The sequence below is a fragment of the Bos grunniens genome, chromosome 1 (genome assembly GCF_055505025.1).
Source record: "Bos grunniens cultivar Pamir isolate PY7600 chromosome 1, Bosgru_T2T1.0, whole genome shotgun sequence".
Taxonomy (NCBI): Eukaryota; Metazoa; Chordata; class Mammalia; order Artiodactyla; family Bovidae; genus Bos; species Bos grunniens.
The window spans coordinates 88,956,704-88,980,586 of record NC_141165.1 but is presented as its reverse complement, the minus strand read 5'-3'; the positions used below and the strand labels follow the sequence as shown (position 1 = coordinate 88,980,586).

At 41.8% G+C, this 23,883-nt stretch overlaps 1 protein-coding gene, 2 long non-coding RNA genes and 1 pseudogene across 4 annotated transcripts in view; 3 read left to right on the top strand and 1 right to left on the bottom strand.

Moving 5' to 3' along the window:
- Positions 1-23,883, bottom strand: part of ROPN1 (rhophilin associated tail protein 1) — a 35,029-nt gene that overhangs the window by 3,022 nt on the left and 8,124 nt on the right. For both annotated transcript variants that reach the window (XM_086402580.1, XM_086402591.1), the window contains exons 2-4: positions 7,869-7,996; positions 3,993-4,110; positions 2,558-2,719 (exon numbers count right to left, since the gene is read on the bottom strand). In XM_086402580.1, the coding sequence (XP_086258706.1) occupies positions 2,558-2,719; positions 3,993-4,110; positions 7,869-7,984 (396 nt within the window). In that variant the 5' untranslated portion in view covers positions 7,985-7,996. The remainder of the gene's footprint in view (positions 1-2,557; positions 2,720-3,992; positions 4,111-7,868; positions 7,997-23,883) is intronic.
- Positions 5,338-8,336, top strand: LOC147379865 (uncharacterized). Its single transcript, XR_015164462.1, has 2 exons — positions 5,338-5,476; positions 7,602-8,336. It is a non-coding gene; the product is annotated as an uncharacterized LOC147379865 (long non-coding RNA).
- On the top strand, positions 8,248-8,420 carry LOC147379864 (U4 spliceosomal RNA; annotated as a pseudogene).
- LOC147379863 (uncharacterized) lies at positions 16,084-18,558 on the top strand. Its single transcript, XR_015164458.1, has 2 exons — positions 16,084-16,469; positions 18,279-18,558. It is a non-coding gene; the product is annotated as an uncharacterized LOC147379863 (long non-coding RNA).

Genomic DNA, 23,883 nt, shown 5'->3' with positions numbered 1-23,883 from the left:
TGCTGACAAAACATGCCCTTCCTTCTAGTGAACACATCACACAACCTCCTCTTGTATATAATTGGTCTCCGTGGAACAGGAGGTTGAGAGGTTTTCTAGAGGAAGAAATGGTCTAAGGGAAGAGGAACGCATGCTTAAAGGGAAGTGTATCTGCGGCACTTTGAACCACGTGTAGATTCAGGGAGCTCAAGACTGGAGTAAATGTACCTGCTTTCTAAAATTCCTGCCATTAGATTTTCTGTAAGGAGGGGACTTGATTTCCTAAATGGCACAGATATCATGGCTGGCTGTGAGTTGGCAAAGCAAGAAAGGAATTTCTGGGCTTGCCTTGAAGGATGTATAGATTAGCAAGAACGCACCCCTCCTCCAGATGGTGACACCCCGACCTCTCCCACGTTTAAGTTCCCAGCAGCAGTCCAACATGAAACAAATGGGTAAAACGGGACGGGCTCCTGGATTCACAGGGCATCCTTTATTTATGGACTGGACCTGCAGGCGGACTTCAGCACTGGGCGCCCTTGACTTATGGATACAGGACACAAAGTCAGACCCCCGTCACCGCTCAGAATTGGTGGGGCCACTGCTATCCTGGGCCAGGCTTGAGGGTGTCTCAGTGGAAGCCGAGAAGGTGGAACAGAATCACAGGATGATAGAGGCCAAAGAACCTCATGGAACATTTACGCAAACCTCCTCATTTTAGCAGGGAAGTAGAAACATCACCTCATGGGTTTTTTTTCCCTGGTGTGGGAGGCAGCCATATCAGAGTAAACCTAGCTGCTGCAGAAGGAGGGTTGGAATTTGGTTTTCCCAAGTCATTCTAGGTTACTGTGAGGCGTGTGGATGAGAGGACTCAGACACCTCCAAGGTGGTGGGCGGCTGTGACGTGGAGCAGATGAGGGCACTCTGGAAGTGACTTAAGGAGGCCCTGAACACCAGGGAGAATGGAGGTTTGCTGGTTGGAGGATTATTGTGCTGTGAGAGAGAAAAGACCAAAGACTTCAGCTGCACAGCTAGCACCACACAGGTGAGTATTTCCATGGAGATCAGAGATGCTGGAGAGGACCAAGGGAGGTGCGAACCCTCCTACTGGGTGCTCTGAGATCCCAGCATCACGCCTTTCCTTGAACACTCAACTGCCACCTTGCAGAGAGGAGCTGTGAGGAGAAATCTGAGAAACTGAGTAATTCACCTGAAAGCTGTTTTTATTTACTGCAGCAGATGAAAAACTCCTGGGTTGGGTTGAATCTATTCTTTTCTTAATCCACTCTTCATGGGTAGGGTAGGTGGGGAAAAGCAGGATTAATTACAGAGAAAGTACATTTCCCCACTCCGTGAGCATCTGTGAATATGGCGTGAGTAAGCTTGTGACCTTACGAGAATTTAATAAAATGTATCAATTTTTCATTTTTCCTCTGTGATTTTCCCCCAATCCATGGGGCTATTTCCACAGAAGTGTGGCAGTGCTCATTGGCAACTCATTTGCCTCTGTTGCTGGGAATAGTTTATTCATTGCATAAGAGTGCTAGGGAAGGCCGTGAAAAAGGAAAAAACCCAAGAATGACCTCTTCTCTCTTCCTCTCTAAAGAAATTATTATGCTGAAAGTTGAGCAGAATCACAGGAAAAGTTGGACTACAGTATTTCTGATAATTTTCTTACAAGCACAAGTGTTAAGTACACATACTCAGGACATTTGAGAAGGAAGAACAAGGTTGTATTTAGATATACTGAATGATTCAAACTACCTTTTTTGTACCATTTGGTTTTGGCAGAAGCAATAATTTTCTCATTAATTTTTAAATTTGTATGTATTTAGGGGATTTTTAAAAAATCATTTTTCTGACTCATTTTCATTTGCTATTATAATAGTGTTTAACAAGAGTGAGTCCACATATAATATGATACCTAAAGCTTTTAAGTATGTATATGAAATGGTTTCTTTGAAATGGGAAAATGGCTTTTCCAATTGTAAATTCAAGTCAAATTTGGAAAAGGCATGAATTTGTATGAACATCCTGCATCCATGGTGATGTCATGACTATGAATCTGGAAACAGCCTCATATCTTCTTTCCTGCTCTCTTATCTCTGATTTTTGTATCCAGTTATGCTTATCATACAGTAGTTTTCTATAAGGCTGTATTTCTTTTTTAAAATCTCTATTATTATATCTTCTAGGTGTCTGAAACCCAAATGTAAGCCAATCTTCGTCTACAGCTGGCTTTTGCTTATCTTTAGGAACATGAATGGAGGGAGTGGAGTGGTAATAAACCTAAGTGAAATTAATAAATAATCCAAAAACTGCATTTTAGTCAACTTCTCCCCAGAACCAGATGACAGCTTTCCCTGCTCTCCTCCCCATCCCTGCTTCTGGCTAACAAGCAGAGAAATAACCTTAATTCAGAGAGGAGGGGGAGTAGAAAAGAAGGGGTAGGCTCCTTATCAACCCTGGAGAGTTGACTGTGTGTACTACACCGCGCCCCCCCCCCCCCTTCCTGGAGACTGTCCAGCCCCACAAAAGATTTTCCCTTAAGGAACAAAAAACATTAAAGCTAACTTACAACTCCGAGAGAGCTACAGGCAAGGGCTAGAAACTTCAGCCACTCAATTTCCTCCGTGAAGCGGCCCACATTCATCACACTGTTAAACAGGTCAGTTGGGAGATTCAGCACCTTCCACATCTGGGCCAGCTCATCTGCATGGACAATCAGTCTGCCACCAACCTGTGGGGCAGGGAACGGACATGAGACAAGGAATGAGGGGTGGGAGGAGAGAAGGCCCTGAGGACACCTGCCAGGGCAAGGGCCCTGTTCTCCCAGCATACAGCAAGGGGTGGGGGAAGGTGTCAGGGGTCAGCAGGGACTCTGGCAGTTCTCTTTGCAAGGGTAGAGAAACGTTCAGCCCAGTGAAGAACGTTCTGATATATAATTTAATCACTTGAACTTCAGGTATCAGAGTTATGGGGAAAACATACACGTATATCACACTTTAATTTTTTTCTAGGTCTTTTATTATTTGCTGTTTCATCCCTAGGTTGTCCCTATAAGGCAGAGAGGGCAGCCTGAAAATGAAACCAAGGAGTAGAGAACTTGTCTGGAAACACTAATTAGTGGTGAAACTAGAACTAGAACTAGATGTTAAATCCCTTGCTTCTAGACCCCACTGAGTTCTTTGTACTAGACTCTAAATGCATTGCTTTAATACGGGGTCTATGGTATGGATGGCTGATGTTGCTCGTTCCGAGGCACCTCGGTTCTCTGCCATGTCCACTGCACAAAGTGCTTGGCAGTCAAGAGGAGAAGGGCACAAGTGGCTAGTTGTTGGCCAACAATACAATAAGGGTGCAGATGCCCCAGTGAAGTCCTACTATGCCTTCCCTGGTCCTCTGATTCCAGTGAAATGCTAAGCCTCTGGGACCAACTCGTTTGGCTAAGTCAATCCTGAATCACCTCAAACCTGTATCCTAAAACGAGGTATGGTAGTGTAAATCATATTTCTTGGGAGTTGGCCAAGCTGCAAGTTTTCTTAGGACAGACCCTTCTCAACCATTCCCAGGACAGCTCCCAGGATGATATGGCTGTGCAGAGAGCCTAAAAGCAAGGCTATGTTGGCACCTGAGATAACTGGGGAACTATAATATGCCCCTCCCCAAACTCTGATTGGCATCATATCTGGACTTGATCAGTAAGGAAGACACTGTCAGGGGATGTGGACCTGCATTTTCTAGAGAGAAGGAATTCAAATTGCACTGAGCCCCTGACTGTTCTGGCAGCTTCAGGACAATGCGGAATGACCCAAGTGACAAGTCAGCTTACAGCCTATTTCAGCATCATTCCTATTTTCACAAGGGAAGATTTACTCTCAGTGCACGCTTTAGTGAATTTTAAGACAGTGCTGAGTGGCCAGCTGATGAGCAAGAAGGGGACTTTGGTCTGCACCCATCCAAACTCAGTATCACCCCCACATTCCTTATCTGCACTGCCTGTTGGCGCTTACCCGGGAATGCAGGATCTTTAACAGCTCCGGTGTCAGCTCAGCCCAGTTAGACAAAGCCACTCGCTCAGACCGCTCTCTTACTGGAGGAATCTCTCCACGGGACATAGCCCCAAAATATCTACAAGAAAAAAAGGGGTGGGGGACCAGCCTGTACTTTAGTGGCCTCTGGCTGCTTTGGGAATCCCTTCTCCCCTTTTTTTGAGGGTAGGGGTGGAGGAAAGAACATTTATTAAGTGGCTTCTGTATGCTAGATGGACTTCCCAGGTGGCTCAGTGGTAAAAAAAAATTTTCCTGCCAAGCAGGAGATGTAGGTTTGATCCCTGGGTTAGGAAAATCCCCTGGAGAAGGAACTGGCAACCCGCTCCAGTATTCTTGCCTGGAAAATCCCATGGACAGATGAGCCTGGCAAACTACAGTCCATGGGGTTGCAACTAAACGACGACAAATATGCCAGATGTTGTTTTTAGTTCATTTATGTACGGGAAAAGCCTGAATGTTACTTCACATTTAAGGTCTAGAGATGGCTTAGGGAATAAGTAGATTTGTTTTTCTCTAAGGATGTGGGATAACCAACAAAAGTTTGATATGAAATTCCCTGAAGTATAGTGGGTCTGGGTATTTTTTTGTCATTCCCTTCTAAATGTTTTCCATTTATGTGTGTACATGCACAAAAAGAGACATACACACATATACAGACATATGTGTGTTGAGATATAATAATATATATAGTATATGTACATACACATGTCTATATATATGTATGCGTATAAAAGGAAAGAAAATTATTGTTGTTTTAAATCCCCTACTCTTTTTTATGAAGGAAGAATCCTAGTACCTGAAGGACCTTTTTTCAAACATAAAAATCTTTATGCTTGGTATGATGGCTATCTACTTACTTAAAGTTGGTATTAGGCAGTGGTGCTAAGTCACTTTGTCATGTTCAACTCCTTGTGATCCTATGAACCATAGCCTGCCAGGCTCCTCTGTCCACAGGATTCTCCAGGCAAGATTACTGGAGTGGGTTGCCATGCCTTTCTCCAGAGGATCTTCCCGACCCAGGAATTGAACCTGCATCTCTTACGTCTCCCACATTGGCAGGTGGGCTCTTTACCACTAGCTCCACCTGGGAAGTCCCCATTAACTAGTGGGAGTCTCCTACATTGGCAGGCAGTTTCTTTACCACGGAGCCACCTGGGAAGCCCTAAAATCTTCATCTTCCCTCAAAATTTCAGTACTGCCTGAACATCAGCGCTTTGTGGAACGCACTTTGTTTTGGTGCAGTGGGAAAAACAATGAGTTCTGTTCTGGGACTGACCTATGAAGGAAACTGGCTGCCTGCAGCAGGGAACAGACATGAGCAGTTGATCCACAGGGCACTGATGCTATGTGGAAAGGCCTGTCTCCATTAGAAGCCTCGTTATTGACTACCCATGGATCACAGCCTCTGTCCCTCTCTTACGTTTTATGAATTTCTCCAGCTCCAGGTAATATACAAAGAATTCAGATGAAATTTTATAAAAGCCCATTTTAGGGTGAAGTTATACAATGATGAGATGGTTGGATAGCATCACTGATTCAATGCACATGAACTTGGGTAAACTCCAGGAGATAGTGAGGGACAGGGAGGCCTGGCGTGCTGCAGTCCATGGTGTCATAAAGAGTTAGACACAACTGAGAGATTGAACAACTTACAATGATGGGGTAAACCACGGCCTGTCTCTTAGCCGTGTCTAAGTTGTGTCAGCACACAATGCAGAGCAACAGCTTCCAAGACCAAAACATCTTCCAGGCACCCCTTGGAGGTCATCCACAGGGAGGACAGAAGAAATACTTCCAGGTCACCCTACTAATGTACCTGAGTGGTCTCTGCAGACCAGGTCAGTGTGGGGTGAGTGAGGCTCAGCAGCATCTTTGGGCCTTGTAGCAGAGTTGGTTAGAGTGTGTGGAACTGAGCCTGTAGTCGTGAGTGTAATCCTCTGTGGGTTATCTGGCTTCGTTTGTAGTGAGCATTTCCATGGTTCTTCACATTTGTGTGTGGTCACACATATCCAACACACAAGACAAATGAGTTTGTGTCCTGCTGACGTCTGGGAGGTGGTTTCTTCATGGATAGTATATATGCAGGGAAACTTTGGCTCGTGGTAAATAGACATTTTGTCATGAAAACACTTCATAGAGTTTTATCTCTAAAATGCTGCAGGTTTCTAAGCCGCATAAAACCATCTGACAAGTGCTTTCTGTGTCTGAATAGATGGAAAGTGCTCTTAGGTCATGTTCTCCTTTTTCACTGTAGTTAAACTACAAACTGATTCTTCACGGATATCTATAACACTTATAGCACACGATACGATATGGAGGCAAGCAAACTACAACAGTGGAATGTTTTCTCCCATAAATGTCAGGGACACGACCAAGAAATGTCATTTTTCTTGCTATAAAGCAGCAGTGCAAGAACAATAAAATGAGGTTTTAAACTATCGTGTAGTATAAAATTCTGTCTGGGTGTGCCAAAGGAAATTAGTCTTCTGATGCTTAAAGTTCAATCCTAGACGTTATATATAAAGTTGAGAATGGAAAACTAAACAGGGTTCATTACCAGGCAAAGCAACCCTACTTGTGTCCTGTTTTTATGAGCGCTACTGGCTCATTTTCCTTCCATTTGTAGAAACTTCATACTAGCCCAGCCCAGGAGCAGGAGCACACTGGCCAGGGAGACTCCGTGAGGGTCCTCTTGGTACATCTTGAGCCTTCTCAGAGGTATCAGTGCTTCCTCCTCACCACCTGCTCAGTGGACCTCCTCAACCTCAGGAGGAAGGTGCTCTCCCCTCCCCCAACCTACCAGCTCTGGTCTGCAGCCTGTGACTCCGTAACCCCTCTCCCAGTGAAGCCCTACTAAGGAGGCCATCACCAAACAGTAAAACTAGCCTGAAAGTGGTCCCTGGGAGGATTGGTCCACTCCTAACTCTGCCCCAAGCCTCAGTTCCCCCGTTTCATGCAGGCACTTTTGTCTAAGGAGCAATTTCGTAGCTGGGAGCCTTTCTCTGTAAAGTTTCAGTCCCGGCTAGCAGTTACTGAGTGAGCTCCTTCCACTGGGCAGCCTCTGGAGGTGTCTCCTGAAAGAGGACACCTGTGTTTGAGGCACAATGAAGCCAGGCCGCTGCTCCGCCTGCCCCCATCACTAGTGCAGTGTGGAATCCTTATGCTGAAGGAATACATTAGTTCAAAGTCAAGAAAATAGCGATTTCCCCAAAGATGAGATACAAAGTGTCTGTGGCTAGGCTCAAGAATGAGTTTTAACAGTAGTAGAGGAAGGGATCTCATTACAGGCTTTAACTCAGGAGAGAACCCACTTGGACTGATCCCACACAGTCCGCCCCGCGGGCTCATCGCATAGCTCCCCCACATGTGCACTGCTGCCATCTGGTGGTGAAATCTGAGAATGAGGCTCTGGTTTACATCAGGGAAAGGCAGGCTAAAGCTCCGAGGGACTCTGGGCCTTTCTTTCCACTGGGACAGGGAGTGGGGGAGGGGCGGGGGTGGGAGCAGGGACCCAGTGGAATGTGCTTGAGTGATGTGATGTGGTAATCTAACTCTTGCTGATTGCCCTAGGACTTTGACTATAGCCCTGGCGTCCAGTCGCTCAGTCTGGTTTACTTGGCGAAGGGCCTCCATCCTCTCAGTTTGCGGGATTTCTGTATGGATTTAAAGTATCAAAGCAACGTGACAGCTGAACATCACAAAGATTATGCTAATCAGTCCCGACTCCCAGGCTGCAGCCATGACAACCTCCTCTCAGTTTTGCAAACCTTCCCTCCTCCACCCGCCACCTCCACCTCCAAGGGGAACCAGGGCTGGAGGTGAGAAAGGAGTACGTACTCTGCAGCCCACTGGATGAGATCCTGCGGCTGGGACCGAATGGCGGCTTTGGTGAATTGCTTCAGCAATTCCGGCAGCTCTGGAGGGATGCATATTTGCTTATCTGTCTGAGGCATTGATTGATTGACCTATTGTCAGAGGAAAAAGAAAATGAGAATCTTTGAATCATAAGATGACAGGAATCTTCGACAGGAGGTCACCCAGCCTCTGTGAGACACTCTCAATATTGGGGGTTCACTACCCCACAAGACAGACCTATTGTTACACGACCCCGAAGTTAGAAGGCCTTCACTAATCCCCGCTTTCTATTGTTATAATTAATTCTTTCATTTACTTAAAAAACACACAATATTATTTGTTCATTAAAAAAGTAGAGGTTAGCTTTGCACAGTGGCGGTTTCCTGGCCAATGAGGTTTATCCGAGGTAGGATTATTGCTAATTTACAAAAAAAAAGTAGAGATCAATAAGAAGTAAACAGAAAGACCTCTAATGATAGCACCCCCAAAATACTGAATCTCTCCATTCAGAATTTTTCCAATGTAAATATATATTTGTATAAATAAAAATGGGTTCATGCAAAATAATTTGCTCAACATCAGATTACTACCATCTTCCACATCACACAACTCTTATTGGTCCCATAAGAGTTGTAGCAAAATTTACTCTGTGAATCCTCCATTACTTGACATTGTATTACATATTTCCAAATAAAAATAGTCACTAAAGAGCCATTGGATGAACAGCTCTCTATACCTTTGCAGGTATACTCATCTACTTTAATTGTAAAGAGAAATTTGTATGTTTCATTCAAAAAGTTCCAGGGTAAATTGAAACAAAACATGAAAATCCATAGATAGTATACAACACCATGTGCAAATGAACAACAGATGAAAAGACTTTGTTTGCTTTAAAATAGAGTATAATGTTCTGAAAAGCCCTGTCTCTTCGAAACACCTGGATATGAGACAAATCCCAGCAAACACACCTTTCATATTGCTTTGCTGAGCTTGCAAGAAAGTGAGGGGAATCCTCATGTGCCACATAAGTAAGGCAGAAATGAGAGTGGAAAGCAAATGAAGAGGTTAGGGCTGGCTTGGGGCAAATGTAGATGCCAGGAACTGAGGCTTTGAGATAAAAGGCCAGGCAAGGAGTGAAAAAGTAAACAGCTGAAAGGAAGACTCTCTTATTCCCCTAAACCTGAAACCCTTTAGGGTTCACACACTTAGTGTGAAAGGATGGGACTGAATACCTGCCTACTGGCAAAGGGCAAGTGGCACAGAAATCTTTCTCCCTTGCTGCTTCTTTTGTGGTTGGTCAGTAGCTAAGTCATGTCCAACTCTTTGTGACCCCATGGACTGTAGGCCATGGACTGTAGCCCTACAGTCCATAGCATTTCCCAGGCAAGAACACTAGAGAGGGTTGCCATTTCCTACTCCAGGGTTGCTGCTTCTTATTGGGGGAGAAATAGTCTCCCACAAATATGAAGCCACAAGCTAGGTCTAAGTTTTAAATTTATACTACCAGCCTGGTTGGGAAATCTCAAGACAAGAAATTAAAGTGGTATCAGGTTGGTGGTACTCCGTTATCTTCCATTTTGTGTACTATTGTTCAGAGGAAGAAGGGTCTAAAGACATCAATTTTGCATACAAAAATTCAAGGGTAATTACCATAAAAGTAATATAACCACCAATCAGAAATAAGAAAAGGAATTAAGAGTGATAACAACGCAACTTGATTGATCCAAAAGAAGGCAAGAAAAGAGGGGCTGGGGGAAGCATAGGAAAAGTGGATAAATTACACGATAGAAGAGAAGTCACATATATCAGTAATCAGTAAAAAGGAAAAGTCTTAAATGTGCCAATTAAAATACAGAAATTGTCAGACTGGATTTTTTAAATGTCTAGTTGCAGGCACACCTGAAAAGACTCAAGTACACAGAAAGGCTGAAGGTAAAAGGATGTATGGATAAATAGGCAAATAATAACCAAAGGAAAGTTGAGGTAGATGAGTCAAAACCAGATGAAAGAGACTTTAAGGCACAAAGCATGTAAGAATAAAGAGGGTCACTACATAATATAAAAGCTTCAATTAATTGGGAAGATAGCACAGTCCTCAAGTATCACCAGGGTGAATCTCATGATGCTGGGTGGAACAAGCCGTATATTAGTTAGGGTCACATATATAATAAGAATAGCATTATAAGAAATTAAATTATAAACTATTATGCTTATAATATTATAAGAAAGAGCAAAGGATGATAAACACAAAAAACACAAATTCAGAATGGTATTGTCCTTGACAGGAGAGGGAGAGAGATACCATCAGGGAGGGAGATGCAACAGGAGTCCCAACACTATTAGGAATGTTCTATGTTTTAAGCTTACATGTGTGTTTCATCATTTTTACGTCTAAATTTAGTTATGTATTTTATTTGTATGTATGAAATAGTTCATAATTTAAAAAGTTATTGTTACAAGTTGATTGTTTCTGATAACTTTTCAATTCATTTTATCTAGCAAGGGGCAGTAACTTAGTTTGCTCATATTGTCTGCTCATAACCGTATATATATATCTGGTTAAAGTGGTCAACTGTATTTATCAAACAAGTCAATCCTAAAGGAAATCAACCATGAATACTCATTGGAAGGATTCATGCTGAAGCTCCAATACTTTGGCCACCTATGTGAAGAGCCGACTCATTGGAAAAGACCGTGATACTGGGAAAGATTGAGGGCAGGAAAAGAATGGGCGACAGAGGATAGGATGGTTGGATGGCATCACCAACTCAAAGGACATGAGTCTGAGCAAACTCCGTGAGATAGTGAAGGACAGGGAAGCCTGGCCTGCTGCACTCCATGGGGTCACTAAGAGTTGGACATGACTGTTAGGGAACAGGTACGGTTTCAGTTTAGAAAGATGAGAAAGTTGTGCAGATGGATGGGAGTGATGATGTCACAAAAATGTGAAGGTATCGAATGCCACTGAACTGTACACTTAAAAATGGTTAATGTGGTCAGTTTTATGTATATTTTACCACCAAATACATATATGTAAAATATATTTATATATACATAAATAGGTATATAATATATATAAAACAAATCTTTTTGTTGTTGTTCAGTCACTCATTCTCCATCTCCCAAGGCCCCTCTCTAGATTTGTTTCTGAACACAATGTCACCATTCCTTGGTCGTTTGGCCTCCAAGCCCTGGAGCCTCTATTCTCTTTAGTCTGTTGAATCTGTCACTAAATCTCATTGATGTTTCGTTTGACATGTGTCTCCTACTCATCCCTTCCTCTTTATTTTCACCTCATTTACTCTGGTTCAGTCCTTCACCTCCTAATGGGCTACCCTGTCTTGGGTTACTCTCTGGTCTCTCCTGACTGGTATGTCCTGATCTACCCTCTACACTGCTGTTAATAGGTCAGAAAGTCCAGCTGACAAAATGATAATCCAATCCTGACTTTCAAGGCTCTCCATTAAATAAATTTATATAGAATTTTATAGTATAAATTTTTACTAGTATTTATCAACATAAATTTCTAACACATGGTTTACTCTGGCCACTTTCCAAAAAAATTATAAATTCAAAGCTTAGCACTTTCCCACTGTTAGTAATACTCCATCCAGCTTTCCTCTTTCCCTCAGTATGTTACTAATTCAGCCTGGCTTAGTTGAGGGGTCCTCCCTCTTTCTTCCCATCTGTTAAAACCCTGCACATCCTCGCCAAGGTTCATCTTGAGTCTGTGCTATGCCACGAGCCTTCCTACAAACCTTGAGTATTATCACATATTCTTTGTAGTACACATTTTATCATCTCATCCTATTCTGCCTTTATAGATCTCTAAAGCGGAGCTTCCCACAAGTGGTCATGGCAGAACGGGTTACAGGTGTGCAGTGATTGATTAGTGATTGTATACTTTTCATAGTGATACAAAATTTACAACCATTTTACAACTATACACAAATTTGTAACAGTTGAAATTATATTTGGATATTGTTTCACTCAGTCAGTAAACTTCCAGATTTCTGTGATTATTGTTTTGGTGCTTAAGGTTTTAGGCAGAGCACATGCCAGCAGAGATGCTTTTATAGAATTTCCCCCTTTAACCACCATGTTAAAACCACCTCTGTAAGTTTGATCACTGTTGTAACTGCCATGTATTTACTGTCAGTGCCAAAGTTTTGTGCATATATGTTTCCAGTACTTAGGTCTTCCTTTAATTTTCTGTTATTTTTAAAATTTACTCCCCCAAAAGAAGGTATATGTTTTAATCATCATCATTATCACTTCTCTCTAATAAAACATAATTGATTTTGTTAATTTTAAAAAATTGTGTCTTGATTTATATATTTATTTATCCTTGGTTTGTGATGTTAAATATCCAAAATTTGATTCAGTTTGAAATTCTATAATGATGTTATTTGTTTGTGGAAATTAAAAAATTAAGCTCTCTTCTAAAAGCAAATAATAGTGTAAAATAATTTAATTGATTCAGTAAGAGACTGTGGGCCTTTATTACCTTATAAAAATATTTCCCAAAATACTTTAACTATACTTGAGTATGAGTAATATTTAAATTTTGTGGACAGTTTAGCATTTTAACTGCTAAATTAAATGGTAGCATTTCTTAAAATTCCCCTTTTCAAAAGTGTTATAAAACTACTCTAAAGAAAATGAACAATTTTCTTCTATCTGAAAACTGATTTGTTACAGTAAAAAAGGCCTATAGTCTCAAGTATTTTAAATATATGATTTATTTTCCTACTGCTGCTGCTGCTGCTGCTGCTAAGTCGCTTCAGTCGTGTCCGTCTGTGCAATCCCATAGATGGCAGCCAACCAGGCTCCACCGTCCCTGGGATTCTCCAGGCAAGAACACTGGATTGGGTTGCCATTTCCTTCTCCAATGTATGAAAGTGAAAAGGGAAAGGGAAGTCGCTCAGTTGTGTCTGACTCTTCTCGAACCCTTGGACTGCCGCCCACCAGGCTCCTCCGTCCATGGGATTTTCCAGGCAAGAGTGGTGGAGTGGGGTGCCATTGCCTTTTCTGATTTTCCTACTATAAAATATAATTTTGAATTAATATCTCATTATAATTTAATACTTGTGCAGATTCACAGACATTATACATATAGTCCAAAATATAAATTAAAATCACTTATTAGGCAACATAGTGAGGACTATTTGAAATTTGGATTTGTTTGCTCTGATAATTTTTTTCTTTACCCAGATATCTGCCTAAATATCTCATTTTAATGGAAAAGTTATCGAATGAAAAAAATGGTGCCAGGTAAATTATGCCAGAGCCTTAACAGAAAATATCTATATTATACAGATAGTCTTTTAAGAGATTAATTCTCAAAGTCTTTGATCTCAGCACCCCTTACATTCTGAAAAGTTATTGAGGATCCAAAAAGTCTTTTGTTATTATGGGTTATATCATGCAATATTTGTCATTTTAGGAATTTTAAAATATTTATTTTAAAATAAAAATAGATCCTTCACCATGTATGAAACGAGATGCCAGTCCAGGTTCAATGCACGATGCTGGATGCTTGGGGCTGGTGCACTGGGACGACCCAGAGGGATGGTATGGGGAGGGAGGAGGGAGGAGGGTTCAGGATGGGGAACACATGAGAAATAAAGGAATAAAAAATTTAAAAAAAAATAGCTCCTTCATATCTTATAAAAAATAACTATAGTTTCTAGAAAACAAACCAACAAAAATTCTTAGTGAGAAGTGTGGCATTATATTTTCTGAAAGTCTTCTATTGTCTGGCTTAATAGAACCAGCTAGATTATCATATCTGCTTTTTGCATTCAATCCATTTGACTGAATTCAATCACACATCGTGTAGCTTCTGGGAAACTCCCGTGTACACTCTTAAGAAGAAGCATGAGAAAGACCTACAGTGTCTTGATATTATTACAAAAATAGCTTTACCTTCATGGATTCCTACCCCCTAAAATCTCAAGGATCCTCAGAAGTCCCTGAAACCACACTTTGAAAACCACTGCTTTATGAAACGTTTTACAAAGGTGTTTACAACTACACGGTAGTTTATATCAGGTTGGGTTCAGGAAGCTAATTAAAAGGTCACATAATTAAGAAGTAAGGCCAAAATGTCTCCCACAATTACAGAATCATTTTACCCACCTGCCTGAGATATGATCACATTCGGAACCAAATGAAGCAAAGGAAATATAAAAATGGAACATTACTATTAGAAGATGCATAGATGCAGTCTCCACATGACCAAATCAAAGTGTTTCCTTGCAGGGTGATGAATCTACAGATGTTAGTAAGAGTGTACAGTTAACAGCACTAGTTAGCATCCCTCAAGGGGAAGGCTTGGAAGAATATTGATTTGCCAGAAAGTGCCTTGAGAACCCCATGAACAGTATGAAAAGGCAAAAAGATAGGACACTGAAAGGGGAACTTCCCAGGTTAGTAGGTGCCCAATATGCTACTGGAGATCAGTGGAGAAATAACTCCAAAAAGAATGAAGGGATGGAGCCAAAGCAAAAACAATACCTAGCTGTGGATGTGACTGGTGATGGAAGCAAAGTCCAATGCTGTAAAGAGCAATATTGCATAGGAACCTGGAATGTTAGGTCCATGAATCAAGGCAAATTGGAAGTGGTCAAACAGGAGATGGCAAGAGTAAACAACATTCTAGGAATCAGCAAACTCAAATGGACTGGAATGGGTGAATTTCACTCAGATGACCATTATATCTACTACTGTGGGCAGGAATCCCTTAGAAGAAATGGAGTAGCCATCATGGTCAACAAGAGTCTGAAATGCAGTACTTGGATGCAATCTCAAAAACGACAGAATGATCTCTGTTCGTTTCCAAGGCAAACCATTCAATATCACAGTAATCCAAATCTATGCCCCAACCAGTAACACTGAAGAAGCTGAAGTTGCACGGTTCTATGAAGACTTACAAGACCTTTTAGAACTAACATCCAAAAAAGATGTCCTTTTCATTTATAGGGGACTGGAATGCAAAAGTAGGAAGTTAAGAAACACCTGGAGTAACAGGCAAATTTGGCCTTGGAACACGGAATGAAGCAGGGCAAAGACTAATAGAGTTTTGCCAAGAGAACGCACTGGTCATAGCCAACACTCTCTTCCAACAACACAAGAAGAAGACTCTACACATGGATATCACCAGATGGTCAACACTGAAATCAGATTGATTATATTCTTTGCAGCCAAAGATGGAGAAGCTCTATACAGTGACTGTGGCTCAGATCATGAACTCCTTATTGCCAAATTCAGACTTAAATTGAAGAATGTAGGGAAAACCACTAGACCATTCAGGTATGACCTAAATCAAATCCCTTATGACTATACAGTAGAAGTGAGAAATAGATTTAAGGGACTAGATCTGATAGAGTGCTTGATGAACTATGGACAGAGGTTCGTGACATTGTACAGGAGACAGGGATCAAGACCATCCCCATGGAAAAGAAATACAAAAAAGCAAAATGGCTGTCTGGAGAGGCCTTAAAAATAGCTGTGAAAAGGAGGGAAGTGAAAAGCAAAGGAGAAAAGGAAAGATATAAGCATCCGAATGCAGAGTTACAAAGAATAGCAAGGAGAGATAAGAAAGCCTTCCTCAGAGATCAACGCAAAGAAATAGAGGAAAACAACAGAATGGGAAAGACTAGAGATCTCTTCAAGAAAATTAGAGATACCAAGGGAATATTTCATGCAAAGATGGGCTCAATAAAGGACAGAAATGGTATGGACCTAACAGAAGCAGAAGATATTAAGAAGAGGTGGCAAGAATACAAAGAACTGTACAAAAAGAGCTTCATGACCCGGATAATCACGATGGTGTGATCACTCACCTAGAGGCAGACATCCTGGAATGTGAAGTCAAGTGGACCTTAGAAAGCATCACTACGGGACTCTCTCTCCCGCGTGCATGCGCTCTCTCTCTCTCTCACTCTCTCTCAGTCTCTCTCCCTCCCTCCCCACGCACTCCTCCACTCTCTTCTCTTCAAGTCTTGGATTCTCCTGCTATCTTCTAAATAAAATAGAGCTGTAACACTGATTTGCCTAAGAGCTGTAGCACAGTTTGTCCAAGACCCAAGAGCTGTGACGCGCCGAGGGCTTTAATGTCTGTCGCTCCAAATCTTTGTTGTGACGAGACAAAGAACCGAGGAACATACACTCGCGTGACATCTATGGTGCCGTGACTCGGGTTTAACCTGGCTGAAACAACCTCTGCGTGGAAGAGGCCAAGCACAACAGGAGCCCAACTCAGCGAAGCTCCCACGCTAGAAGCAGAAGGCGAAGAAACCCAGTGCAGGGGAAGACCCATCGTGCTGGAAACCGGGACAGCGAAAAATGAACTCAGCAGAAAGCTCACGCGGCACAGTCTCAGATTCCAGAAAACCTCCGGTTAAGAAACCTTGGACCACTGGACAAAACCCCGAGAGGGATTTTCAGAAGATCCTCTGGCCAATCCTGAGGAAATCTGGTACACTGATGGAAGCAGCTTTGTCTTGGATGGAAAAAGAAGAGCCGGGTATGCAGTAGTCTCCAATTTTGAGACCATAGAGGCTAAGCCTCTGCCACCAGGTATTTCAGCCCAATTAGCTGAGCTCATAGCCCTGACTCGAGCTTTAGAGCTGGGAAAAGGAAAAAGAATAGCCATTTACACTGACTCCAAGTAGGCCTTTCTTGCTACATGCACATGCAGCTGTTTGGAAAGAAAGGGGCCACTTGACCACCCGAGGGTCCCCAATCAAATATGGTGATCAGATTCTTCGACTCTTGGAGGCAGTCCATCTGCCCACTGAGGTTTCAGTCTCCCACTGTAAAGGACACCAAAAAGGGAACACTGAAGTGGTACAAGGGAACCAAGCAGCTGATCAGGCAGCTAGGAGAGCAGCATTACAGAACCATGACCTAATAGGGATTGCCACCTTAGTTCCACAGACTAATTTGCCAGAAACTCCTTCATATACTGAAGGTGAGACTCTTAAAGCTAAGAGCGAGGGCTTTCAAGAAGATCATATGGGGTGGTTCCAAAAGGAGGGACTCCTTTTTTTGCCTGGAAACCTCCAATGGAAGTTGGTTAACTCCTTACATGCCACTACTCATTTAGGAGAAAAGGCCCTCCAAAAATTACTAGAAAGGTCCTTCAGAGAACAGGCTTCCAAACAACTATAAGACAGGTGGTCTCCTCTTGTCCCATTTGCCAAATAACCCCCAAGGAGCTCGAAGACCCCAGCTGGCCCAGCCCATCCAATGATGTGGGGCCTACCTAGGAGAGGACTGGCAGATGGACTTCACCCAGATGCCAGTTTCTCAAGGGTATAAATACCTATTAGTCATGATAGATACATTCACAGGATGGATTGAAGGCTTTCCCACCCGGACTGAGAAGGCTAAGGAGGTGGTAAAAAAACTGCTCCATGAAATCATTCCAAGATTTGGTCTGCCCAGGTCATTACAAAGTGACAATGGGACATCATTTACTTCTAAGGTCACCCAAGGAATCTCGAAAGCATTGGGCATTACTTATTATCTCCATTGTGCCTGGAGGCCTCAATCTTCAGGAAAAGTAGAAAGAGCCAATCAATTCTTAAAATCAGCGATAAAAAAGATAACCCAGGAGACCTCCCTGGGATGGAAGGAGGCTTTACCAATAGCTCTCCTCCACACCCGCATTCCCCTAAGGAACAGGTTGGTCTTAGTCCTTATGAGATGCTATGTGGGAGACCTTTTGTTTATGTCAATGACCTCTTCCTAGATCCAGAGGTTCAGACCCTCCAGTCTTATACCATGGCCATTGGGCAATTCCAACAGGATATACGCTTGTGGGGTATGAACCAGGACCCAAAAGATTCTAAAGAGTCACCACTATATGCTCCAGGAACTCAAGTCCTAATTAAAGTCTGGAAAGATGGGTTCCCAAAGGCTCAACTCCAGCCCACATGGAAGGGCCCCTACCCTGTAGTACTTTCTACCCCCACAGCAGTCAAGATACCAGGACATGACTCCTGGATTCACTGCTCACGAATCAAGCCATAGAAGAAAACAGAAGAGGACACTCAATACACCTGTGAGCCCCTGGGAGATCTCAGATACCTATTCAGAACTACCAATGAGTGCCATTTTAATGAACACCCCCAAAATCTGATTTCTGGGGATAAGATTTCTCAGGATAACTCTAAGGAGCCAAAACAGCTTGACAGAGACTGTACTCCAAAACAGACAGGAGATAGATCTTCTGATCCCTGAACAAGGAGGGACTTGAGCCATCCTGGCCATGTGAATTTAAAATTGACCAATGTCCCTACTAGTCCTTGTTATGCTATATTGATGATGCCTATGATTATTCCATGTACTGTCAATTGTCTAACCTGTTTTGTCTCTGCCCAGGTCAACCAGCTACAACATGCAGTGCCAGTTCAACAAAGATATAAAACTACAGCTGACCACGGAAAATATCACACACCCTTGGACACCGCTATAAGGACTCTGAGGATTGAGACTAGCAAGAGGGGGAGGCCCAATACCCCTCGCCACCCCAGTTCAGCAGGAAGTAGCCAGAAAGACCTCGACGCCCCTATTCCCAAAGAATTGGGCCTCCCATCTCTTGACGGGGGAATGTTAGGTAGGTAGAATAGGGAAAAGGAGTCCAAAATGGCGGTGGCTAAAAGACAAGGAAGGTCAAAGGAAGGTCCGAGGACCAGAGTGAAAACTTCAGGCAGAACAAACAGCACTCCTGGCTAAGCCCAATTTGCATAGGGCAGGCCCAGGTGGAGGAAAAAACATATAAAAGGAGGAGCCAAAGTGCTTTCTCTCGGACTCTCTCTCCCACGTGCATGCGCTCTCTCTCTCTTTCTCTCTATCACTCTCTCTCTCACTCTCTCTCCCTCCCTCCCCACTCACTCCTCCACTCTCTTCTCTTCAAGTCTTGGATTCTCCTGCTATCTTCTAAATAAAATAGAGCTGTAACACTGAAAAAAAAAAAAAAAAGAAAGAAAGCATCACTACGAATAAAGCTAATGGAGGCGATGGAATTCCAGTTGACCTATTTCAAATCCTGAAAGATGATGCTGTGAAAGTACTGCATTCAATATGCCAACAAATTTGGAAAATTCAGCAGTGGCCACAGGACTGGAAAAGGTCAGTTTTCATTCCAGTCCCAAAGAAAGGCAATGCCAAAGAATGCTCAAACTACTGCACAATTGTACTCATCTCACATGCTAGTAAAGTAATGCTCAAAATTCTCCAAGCCAGCTTCAGCAATACGTGAACCATGAACTTCCTGATGTTCAAGCTGGTTTTAGAAAAGGCAGAGGAACCAGAGATCAAATTGCCAACATCTACTGGATCATCGAAAAAGCAAGAGAGTTCCAGAAAAACATCTATTTCTGCTTTATTGACTATGCCAAAGCCTTTGACTGTGTGGATCACAATAAGCTGTGGAAAATTCTGAAAGAGAAGGGAATACCAGACCACCTGACCTGCCTCTTGAGAAATCTGTATGCAGGTCAGGAAGCAACAGTTAGAACTGGAAATGGAGCAACAGACTAGTTCCAAATAGGAAAAGGAGTATGTCAAGGCTGTATATTGTCACCCTGCTTGTTTAACTTACATGCAAAGCATATCATGAGAAACGCTGGGCTAGAAGAAGCACAAGCTGGAATCAAGATTGCCAGGAGAAATATCAATAACCTCAGATATGCAGATGACACCATCCTTATGGCAGAAAGTGAAGAGGAACTAAAAAGCCTCTTGATGAAGGTGAAAGAGGAGAGTGAAAAAGTTGGCTTAAAGATCAACATTCAGAAAACGAAGATCATAGTATCTGGTCCCATCACTTCATGGGAAATAGATGGGGAAACAGTGGAAACAGTGTCAGACTTTATTTTTCTGGGCTCCAAAATCACTGCAGATGGTGATTGCAGCCATGAAATTAAAAGACGCTTACTCCTTGGAAGGAAAGTTATGTAGCATATTGAAAAGCAGAGACATTACTTTGCCAACAAAGGTCCATCTAGTCAAGGCTATGGTTTTTCCTGTGGTCATGTATGGATGTTAGAGTTGGACTGTGAAGAAAGCTGAGTGCTGAAGAATTGATGCTTTTGAACTGTGGTGCTGGAGAAGACTCTTGAGAGTCCCTTGGACTGCAAGGAGATCCAACCAGTCCATCCTAAAGGAGATCAGCCCTGGGTGTTCTTTGTAAGGAATGATGCTAAAGCTGAAACTCCAGTACTTTGGCCACCTCATGCGAAGAGTTGACTCATGACTGGGGGCAGGAGGAGAAGGACAGAGGATGAGATGGCTGGATGGTATCACCGACTCGATGGAAATGAGTTTGAGTGAACTCTGGGAGTTGGTGATGGACAGGGAGGCCTGGTGTGCTGTGATTCATGGGGTTGCAAAGAGTTGGACACGACTGAGCGACTGAACGGAACTGAACTGAACAAAACAAAGTACTCAGGATGAGTAGTAACTAAATACTTTAAAAGAAATAAGACTTTCTAGATTATGCAAGAACAACAGTTTCTGTACTAGTGGGAAAGCTGTGATGACAGGAAGGTGAGAGGGCTTTACCTCATATCTCTTCTCCATGTTCTGATCACTTGAGATGCAAGTAAGACATGCTTTGTTTACAGAGGTCTAGTCTATATATTTGCCTGTAGATGTGAATTCCATATTAAAGGATGTTACTAATAAACCCCGGAGAAGGCAATGGCACCCCACTCCAGTACTTTTGCCTGGAAAATTCCATGGATGGAGGAACCTGTTGGGCTGCTGTCTATAGGGTCGCACAGAGTCGGACACGACTGAGCAACTTCATTTTCCCTTTTCACTTTCATGCATTGGAGAAGGAAATGGCAACCCATTCCAGTATTCTTGCCTGGAGAATCCCAGGGATAGGGGAGCCTGGTGGGCTGCCGTCTATGGGGTCCAACAGAGTCGGACACGACTGAAGCGACTTAGCAGCAGCAGCAGCAACTAATAAATCCAGGCTGCTATGGTTTTGTCTGCTTTCAGCTCTTGTGAAGAAACAGTCTGCTGTTTGCTACTAAGTTACCTATCGAAGGAAAATTTTTTCTTTCTTTTTTTTTTTTTTCCTGGAGGCTAGGAACTAAAAGAGGAATTGAAAATGTCAATGATTCTTATTGCAGAATTGTTGGGGAGAGATTTTTTTTTTTTTTCAGAAAATTGGCTTATTTGACATTTTCAAGCACCAGAATAAATTTAATAAAAATCACAATGAATGTTTGAAAATATAAAAGTATACCAACAGTGCTCATAGATTCAAGGGAAACATGATGTTAGAAGTAGTTCAGTGGGGAGTTTAAGTAATATTTCTAACTTTAACCCTAAATAAGACTAGTAGCAAAACATCTGTTAGGTGTCATGTTACTTGTAGATACTTGACATAAAAAAAATTAAGTGAATTAGAAATCAATTCACATTATCCTAAAAATTTCAACCAAAGACAGAAGAAATCAAAGTATTCAAATTTTGGTTAATAGAAAGGAGTTTTCTGTAAGTTGGAGAAAAATCAACCTTTTTAACATTTGCTAAGTAACAACCATCTGTGGGGCAAACTTCCTCACTGATGGTGACTATAAGAATTTGAAGAGAAATACACAATGGAATATTACTCAGTTATTAAAAAGAATGCATTTGAGTCAGTTCTAATGAGGTGAATGAAACTTACTTCACCCTATAATACAGAGTGAAGTAAGTCAGAAAGAAAAATACCAATACAGTATATTAATGCATACATATGGAATTTAGAAAGATGGTAACGATGACCCTATATGCAAGACAGCAAAAGAACAGATATAAAGAACAGACTTTTGGACTCTGTGGGAGAAGGTGAGGGAGGGATGATCTGAGAGAATAGCATTGAAACATGTATATTACCATATGTGAAATAGATGACCAGTCCAAGTTTGATGCATGAAGCAGGGCACTCAAAGCTGGTGCACTGGGACAAACCAGAGGGCTGGGATGGGTGGGGGGTGGGAGCGGGGTTTGGGATGGAGGACACATGTACACCTGTGGCTGATTCATGTCAATGTATGGCAAAAACCACGACAATATTGTAAAGTAATTAGCCTCCAATTAAATCAATTAATTTAAAAAAAAAGAAAAAAGAATTTGAAAAGAAAATTAAAAATTTTCTGCATGTAGTTATTTCAACACAAAATTTGGTATAAAGCAAAATCATGATTAGAAAATGAGCTTTATTTCTCTTTAAAAAGTTTTAAAATCTATTTTATTTAAAGTTTATTGAGAGTAAACATTCAATATCTTCACTCTCACTGTGTAACTTATTCTTGAAATTATATGATAAAACTATATTGGATTTTTCTTAAGCTCCATATAGACCTGCCAAAACCCTACAGTGTACCCCAGTGTGCTTTACAAAGATTTCTGTATGCCATGATATTGAAAAAGGTTGGGAAGCTCTGATGTAAAATCTTGTTTCAAGTACTTTGGTTAAAAAACTTTTGTTTAAAAACCGTTTGTCTCATTGTTTTAAGATTATGTGTTATGGAAGAGATGCTGATGATTATTAAAATCAATTTCTGGTAAAAGCTGAGATTTATATTACATATATGTATGTGTGTGTGTGTCACTCAATCATGTCTAATTCTGCAACCCCAGATACTGTAGCCCACCAGCCTCCTCTGTCCATGGCATTCTCCATGCAAAAACACTGGAATGGGTTGCCATTTCCTCCTCCAGCGGATCTTCCTGACCCAGGGATCAAACCCGGGTCTCCTGGATTGCAGGCAGATTCTTTACCAATTGTGCCACTAGGGAAGCCCCATATATTTAGAGAGAGAGAAAGTGAAAGTGTTAGTTGCTCAGTTTACCATCTGAGCCACCAGGTAAGTCAATGTATACATATACATAATTTATATATATAACTTATACAATTTTAAAAGAATGTAATTAAAAAGGGAACTATAAAAATACTGGTTGTTAACGGAACAATTCACTTCCAAGTTAAATTACTCAGCTGAAGTATTGATTAGAAGCCATCAAAAAAGTTTGAGATAAATTAGCAAAACAGATAAACTTCTTTTGATCGCAGAGAAATAGTGTCCTCAGAGTGTCACAAAGGCCGAAAACATCTAGTACTAATGCTCAAAATTCTCCAAGTCAGGCTTCAGCAATACATGAACCATGAACTTCCAGATGTTCAAGCTGGTTTTAGAAAAGGCAGAGGAACCAGAGATCAAATTGCCAACATCTGCTGGATCATTGAAAAAGCAAGAGAGTTCCAGAAAAACATCTATTTCTGCTTTATTGACTATGCGAAAGCCTTTGACTGTGTGGATCACAATAAACTGTGGAAAATTCTGAAAGAGATGGGAATACCAGACCACCTGACCTGCCTCTTGAGAAATCTGTATGCAGGTCAGGAAGCAACAGTTAGAATTGGACATGGAACTGATTCCAAATAGGAAAAGGAGTACGTCAAAGCTGTATATTGTCACCTTACTTATTTAACTTATATGCAGAGTACAGCATGAGAAATGCTGGGCTGGAGGAAGCACAAGCTGGAATCAAGATTGCCAGGAGAAATATCAATAACCTCAGATATGCAGATGACACCATCCTTATGGCAGAAAGTGAAGAGGAACTAAAGAGCCTCTTGATGAAGGTGAAAGAGGAGAGTGAAAAAGTTGGCTTAAAGCTCAACATTCAGAAAACGAAGATCATGGCATCTGGTCCCATCACTTCATGGGGAATAGATGGGGAAACAGTGGAAACAGTGTCAGACTTTATTTTTCTGGGCTCCAAAATCACTGCAGATGGTGACTGCAGCCATGAAATTAAAAGATGCTTACTCCTTGGAAGGAAAGTTATGACCAACCTAGACAGCATATTAAAAACCAGAGACATTACTTTGTCAACAAAGGTCCATCTAGTCAAGGCTATGGTTTTTCCAGTGGTCATGTATGGATGTGAGAGTCGGACTGTGAAGAAAGCTGAGCACAGA